The sequence below is a fragment of the Plasmopara halstedii genome, assembly GCF_900000015.1.
Source record: "Plasmopara halstedii genome assembly, contig: Scaffold_292, whole genome shotgun sequence".
Classification (NCBI taxonomy): Eukaryota; Oomycota; class Peronosporomycetes; order Peronosporales; family Peronosporaceae; genus Plasmopara; species Plasmopara halstedii.
In genome coordinates, this window is record NW_020187213.1 from 549,209 (window position 1) to 555,781 (window position 6,573).

At 46.3% G+C, this 6,573-nt stretch overlaps 2 protein-coding genes across 2 annotated transcripts; both read left to right on the plus strand.

The window, feature by feature from the left end:
- Window positions 1-2,273: 2,273 nt before the first annotated feature.
- On the plus strand, window positions 2,274-3,896 carry PHALS_05951 (uncharacterized protein; the record flags this gene model as incomplete). The annotated part of the gene is made up of 4 exons (XM_024723279.1): window positions 2,274-2,329; window positions 2,419-2,464; window positions 3,692-3,819; window positions 3,887-3,896. 4 exons carry the CDS (start codon window positions 2,274-2,276, stop codon window positions 3,894-3,896), a joined length of 240 nt encoding a protein of 79 aa, XP_024574272.1.
- Window positions 3,897-3,917: 21 nt separating this feature from the next.
- PHALS_05952 (hypothetical protein L914_13473) lies at window positions 3,918-6,164 on the plus strand (the record flags this gene model as incomplete). Its single annotated transcript, XM_024723280.1, has 3 exons — window positions 3,918-4,318; window positions 4,392-6,017; window positions 6,086-6,164. The coding sequence occupies 3 exons, from the start codon at window positions 3,918-3,920 to the stop codon at window positions 6,162-6,164; spliced, it is 2,106 nt and encodes a 701-aa protein (XP_024574273.1).
- Window positions 6,165-6,573: the final 409 nt, after the last annotated feature.

Sequence of the window (6,573 nt, forward strand, 5' to 3'; positions counted from 1 at the left end):
GACCCAATATCTTGTGAGGTGGTGGGGATATCCCGACTCCGAAAACTCGTGGGAGTTTGAGGTGCCACTTCAGCAAGATTGCCTAGACGCCGTGGACGCTTTTCATCAGAAAGATGAGAATGCCCCGCGCTTCCTGGCAATAGCCAGGGAAGTAGAAGGGCTATGAGATGAGCTTAAGCAGTGGCAATAAGCTCTTGTGGTCGCAGACACAGAGCTCGCGGGAGCGTTAGGGGTCGACCCATACGTCGCAGGGCTACAATCCGAAGGAAGTCGACGGCGTGCCTTGAGTTTGGCACACTCAAATCGGAGGTGTCGCTACACACGCACGTCCACTTCCTTGTGGTTCAACGGTAAGTCATACGGCGAGAAAAGCTTCCGGTGCCGTCGCACCCATCGCTCAAAGAGCACTTACAGGTACTGTTTGCATTGCGGGTACACGAGAGCCACCTCGTTGAGCACTCAGACGAGTGCGCTAAGCTGTCAGCGGAAATTCTTGTGGAACCAAGAAACGAGCTTGAAGAGCTTTCTGTTTGGCAAGCTCATCTTCCGTTCTGGCCGAGGGTCCGATGGTGTGAACGCGTACGATCGAGTTACCGCGTCCTTTCCTTCCACAACGGGATTCGCTGGGCGGGAGCCAAATTCCACACTAGGGTCAATGACCGGCCCGTGGATGGGCGCGCATCAGAGCCGCCTTACGAGCAGCTTTCAGCTGCCGCCTCTGTACCCCGTCGAGGTAATTAGTGATTACACCACGTCCCCAGGTGACGAGGTGTCGGGAAACGGACATGGGATCCGCAAGGCGCGAGCAGGGCTCGTATCACGCCGCTGGCGCAGCTCGCCTTCCTCGTCATCCCATGCGGAAAATGAGTGTCAGACTCGTAGTCGACCATGTCCACATCCTCAACGGGGTCACTCGTCACTGATAGCGTGCGCGGAGCGCAACGCTCGTGCTCATTGAGCCTAGGATGTTCATCCCACGGTGCCGCGGACGCACTGTCCGACATTGCACCGCGTGTGGGAGACGAAGTTCGGCTCTGCCCGAGACTTGGCGACTTCAGTGTCGTTGACACTGGGCTCATTGAGCACGGAAGTCGCTTTGTTCCATCGAACCAAGTAGCAGTGTCTAGCGGACACGCGAGCCTCGTTGAGGCGACAATCGATTGGAACTGTAAATGTTCCCAATCCTAATGAGGGAGAGTGTTACGGGGATACACGTACCCTGGTAACAGGGGTGTCTGTCACACGAGATGGGCATGGTGTGACTGCATCCAAACAAGAATACGGTATGTGGCTGGGTAGCCAGTAGTTATGCATTAACTGAGGTGTTACTATATATATTTAGGAAAATCTATACATGTAAAATTAGGCGGCTTTGCCCCAGATAAAAATAATAAAAGTCAGTTTTGGATTTTGAACGAAAGAGTTAATTAGCCTTGGGCTAAGGTTGTAATTACACTTGGAGTAAGCGGATTGCGATCCGCCAAACTCGTCCTTGTTCTAAGTATAGAACGAAAGGTCGGTGATCTAAGTTACGCTTCCTCCAAGCGCAAAGCTTCGGCAGCCGCTGCATAGTATCTAATCGAGCAACGAGTTCCCCATTTTCATAGACTCGACCGTCGGATCGGCTATGTATCTTGATCAAGCTTATCCAAAACTAAGTTTAATTTTGAACATTTAACTTTATTTGATAACGAAATAATCTGTATCGCTTGACGTAAGGCAAACAGCTTGCGTGTACCACGGACCTATTTCAATGATTTTCGGCCGTCTTCCAGACCAACTTCTTCATTGTTCAGGTACCTTTGAAAATTTAAGATTTCACAAATGATCAATGTAAATCCAGTACAATTGCACAGTGTTGCATTTTGCGCAAGCATACAGAAGTGTCATGTGTACGTTCGCATTATTTAATGTTACAGAAGTGGCTTATCTATTTGTACCCTGTAGAAGCCGATAATGCTTTTACCGGCGACTAGCCCCATTTCATCACGCCGCGCACGGACAATCGAGTAAAGTGACCTCCCACCATAACAGGGTACGTAAGAGGTTACTTTTCCCTCGAAGACGATGGCAAATGCCTATAGGACGAGCATCACAATGGGATTGACGTGCACTACGCACATAGGAAGTTTTCTACGAGTAGGACGGGTTCGTGGAACGGAACCGAGCCTCTCAAATTAAATTAAATTATTTGCTCTAATATCAAAAGTAATCCATTTGGACTAAGTCTAGCTAACACGAGTCAAAGTATATCTGCTTTGCTATCTTCATTTATGAAACCCTTTGTTAGTGTGCCCACGTGCCTCCAGATTTTTCCTTCGTCAAACGTGTACGAGTTTCACTCTTTTTGTTGATGGGCAAACAAGACTTTTTGCTGGATCATAATGATCTTTTCTACCCAACATTTGTTCCTCACAGCTTTCAAAGCATGATAACAAGTAAACCTACACCTACGAGTTTCTGGGTATAGCGATCTACGTGCGAAATGCGGTAGGCAATGTGTGTGTCTCATGGTTTTTCAATTCACGATAAGTGGTAATTCAACAGGGCATGGGAGCAAAATCGGTCACATACTTCGAGAAAAGTATTCTGTCGGTATAAGCTATATCGCTCATACGTCGTTTTGAGCAGCATTTTTCACATTCCTGAAATTACTGTTAAGAAATTGAGCTTTAATACCTTGACTTGTTATCAAATCCAAAACAACATACGCGAATCGCGCTCGCCTGACAGCGTGATGACTTGATGATATATTCAATAGGTGATAAAATTGGATAGCGTCGAGTCGACTCGCACAAGACACTGAAGACGTAGCGTTTGAATAAGATGTACAAGGCAAAATAGGTAGCACGTGTTACATGAAGTGTTTCAGTAAACTGAATGTAAAGTTTTCAGACAAAAAAATAGAGCGATCACCAGTGCGTTGGATATAAAGCTTATCATGGACAGCGACGCGTCATATTCTTGACGTAGATGACGATCAAGGATCAGACACTGTTGTGATTGATTTATGATTCTGACATACGCCGTTGTATACAGACTCAAATGCATCATTAAAATGCTTAAGTTAATAATTGTGACGATAGAATGCTGGCTAGCTCTTGTCACGGCCTCCGAAAATGCAAAAAACTAAAGCCCACCGCAAGTTTAGTGCAATGCTAACCAGCCTTACCATCGTGACACATTTGCCAGAGAAAGTTGTCGTAGTAATCTGAAGGCTATTTACTTGAATAACATGTTAAACAACAGAGAAGATAGCAACTGCTCTAATGAATTACATGCGCATAGATTGCGGATCAGCCTAATAGTGATATTCTAAATGAATATATACATAAAGCGACTTCTGGTCGGGACGATGTGTTGCCTTTGTACACAGAAATAGCCATTTTTCACACTTAGGAAATGCTATCCTGATAGTCGAAACTGAATAGGAATTCGGCGCCGCTCTAAATTGATGCACTTGTGAGATAGTATTTGTATTGGTTTTTACAATACAATGATCGAGGCAGTCATATAAAGTATGCAATGGATAGTCGGTCTAATCTTGGTTTATGATAGGAACCTTGACCGCACGACGTAGGTTTAAAACATGTTTTTCTGCAGGTAGATGCTTGTTTCAAGGTCTGATTTCTTTCGGTAACCCTTTGATGAAGTAAAGCCTTCGGTTGTCCGTTGGTATTGACTGGCTCAGTGTGGGAGATCGCAAGCGACTGCTAAGGTCCAGAGAAAACGGCGAGTAGACAACCACGACAAACAACGTACTCTGCATTGCTTTCCAGTCGCGATTCGCGATACTGTATTAGCCACTCCACCAGCTGGGTAGGCGTATGTGCGCTTAGACAGGACGTAAAATCTCGCTGACTCTCTCTCTTTTCTTCTCCCACAGTCATTCGTAAACGCCCCGCACTCCGTGTAGCATGGCGCGTTCCAGTGATGGCGACAGCGATGACGCCATGCAACACAGTAAGCCACTGCGGCAGCAGAAGAAGCTCTGCGATGAAGCCATGGAGCTTGTGAATGCCGGTGTGGCCATGCAGAATGCGTCCCCGCCAAATACAGCGGGAGCCGACGCTAAGCTTTCACGCGCCGTGACACTCATGGAGCAGGCGCTTGCAATTGAATACCCGACGCAAGAGGAGCGTGACGCCAGCCAGCGTCTGAATAATAAGATGAATCGCTACGTCAAAATGATACGTAGTCAGCGCGAAAAGGGTGCGACTACTGGCGCCACAGGTCGTGGACACAATACTAAGGACAACATTCTTCCCATGGATAAGTTACCAGCCACGTACAACGCCGTTGTTGAGCTCTTGACCAAGTAAGGCCACAAAATTACTAAATCTTCTGTTTTTGGTGTCAATGTAACGTTACTCTGTGTGTGTCGTTGATAGCTCATCAGCGGTCGGGGATGTCTTTCAAAGTCTCAAGACTACGTTTGGCTTCCAAGAAGCAAATGTTAACAACCAGAAGGAGCATGTTTTGTTGATGCTGACGAATTTCAAGCTTCAGGAGGACGAACCTAACTCGAATAGTGAGGACCACCACCATCTTGATCGACAGCAGGAGCTGGACATGGCTAACAAGGGAATCAAGCGCTTCCATGCACGCATCTTTGCTAACTATATTAAGTGGTGCAAGTACGTGTCGACTAAACCTGCATTTACGAGCGATCCAGTGGTAGATATCGTGCTATTTTTTCTGATTTGGGGAGAAGCGGGAAACTTTCGGCAGATGCCCGAGTGTCTTTGTTTTCTACTTCATACGTTACTACCTCAAGCTTCATCACGAGGTGGGGGCAAGAACCCAGGCGATTTTTTAGTGGAGATTATCCGTCCCATGTATAATGAATTTAAAAAAGATAACGACAAGAAAACAGCACAAGGAGCTCGAGCGCCTCACGCAGAGATTCGAAATTACGATGACTTTAATGAGTTTTTTTGGAGCAAAAAATGTCTTAAGTACAATCCGACATCGATCCACGAAGCTTTCGGAGAAGTAGATAAAAAGGGTCGTCCCAAGATCATAAAGAAGAGTTTTGTCGAAAAGCGCACATGGCTTCGTGCAATTATTTCGTTCCGTCGAATATTTTGCTTCAATTGTGCGCTTTTCCTGGCAGTGTGTGGATTCGCGCTCAACATGGTCATGTATTGCCCCGACACTGCCATTTTGTATGGTGCAGAGTTGAGTAATGGAGACTCGCGCGGTTTTACTGTCTTTGGTAAGAACTTTACAGCGTCAGATGTTACTGGCGTGGGATCTGGTGATGGAGCTGAGGACAAGTCGAGCTCGGGAGATGGACCGACATGCAATCAACAAATGCTGGCAACATGTCTTGGAATGACCTACACGAGTGACATCTTCGATACAATTCCCATTGATTTCAAGGCGCTGCTTCAGGTTGTGCCGTTTACTGACTGTGTTGAAAAGACCACGGGTCGGTGTGGATGCTATCTGGATCTTATTGACAACTGTTTTACGGAAACTGGCCAGACATTGAAGGTCACTGAAGATGAACTTACATTTTCGTCTTCGAGTGAATTTGATCAAAGCATGTGTGTGGTGAACTGGCGTGCTGCTGTTGAGTCGATTATCAAAAAGCCTGGTCCAGGAAAGCTGAACTGTGAAATTTGCCAGCTGGATATTAAGGCTCTGATTACAAACGGAAAGATTGGAGAGCTAATTAGTGGACTACTTTCTTTTGGTGATGGCAAACCACTTGAAACTGGAGATATTGATAACCCGAAACGGACAGACATGGGTGGACTCGCCATGGTCGGAGGTGGAGCGTGCCTGGCTCTTGTTCTTGCATGCGAATTTTTCAATAAGATTTCCTCGCGTATCGCCTCGGGCTATGTAGGTCGCTCGATGCCTGTTCCAATGCGTGCGTACTGTCGATACACTTGCTTTTGGCTTCTACTGTTTGCTTGCAAGCTTACATTTGACTACCAATACATGATCAAAGCTCTCGTGGAGACTACGTTATTCATTTGGTACGCAAAAGAAGACGACTACCTTCCGTACTCCCAGTTTATCCTTCAGATGACCTTCCACAACATTATCTACATTTTGTTTCTTTGGATCCCAGCATTCTTTGTGTTTATGTACGACGCACAGATTTTTTACTCGGTCTTGTCGGTGATTTTCGGCTCTTTTGCTGGATTTAATCTCCGAATCGGTGAGCTGCGCTCCTTCCGCGTGTTGCGACTCTCATTTAAGTCCATTCCTCGCATGTTCAACAAGAAAATTGTGCCGAACATTCAGGATGGAGCAGCCGATGGTAAGAAGATAAAGAAGAAAAAGAAAAAGGGAGAGAAGGAAGAATCTACAATGCCCGTGCGCCATTTTGAGCGGGTGTCGATGGCTGACGGAATCAAACCACTTACTGTCAAAGCTCAAATGTATTCAAATTTATTAGATCAGAATGGAGATCTATACAACGAAGTAAAAACACCCAATGACAAGGACGATGCAAGCTCCAGTGGTCGTCAGTCGCAGCTCGGGTCGGTAACTGGAGTGTCTGGTGCAGACTTTGAGCGCACAATTGCTTTTGCTATGGCTTGGAACCGCTGTCTT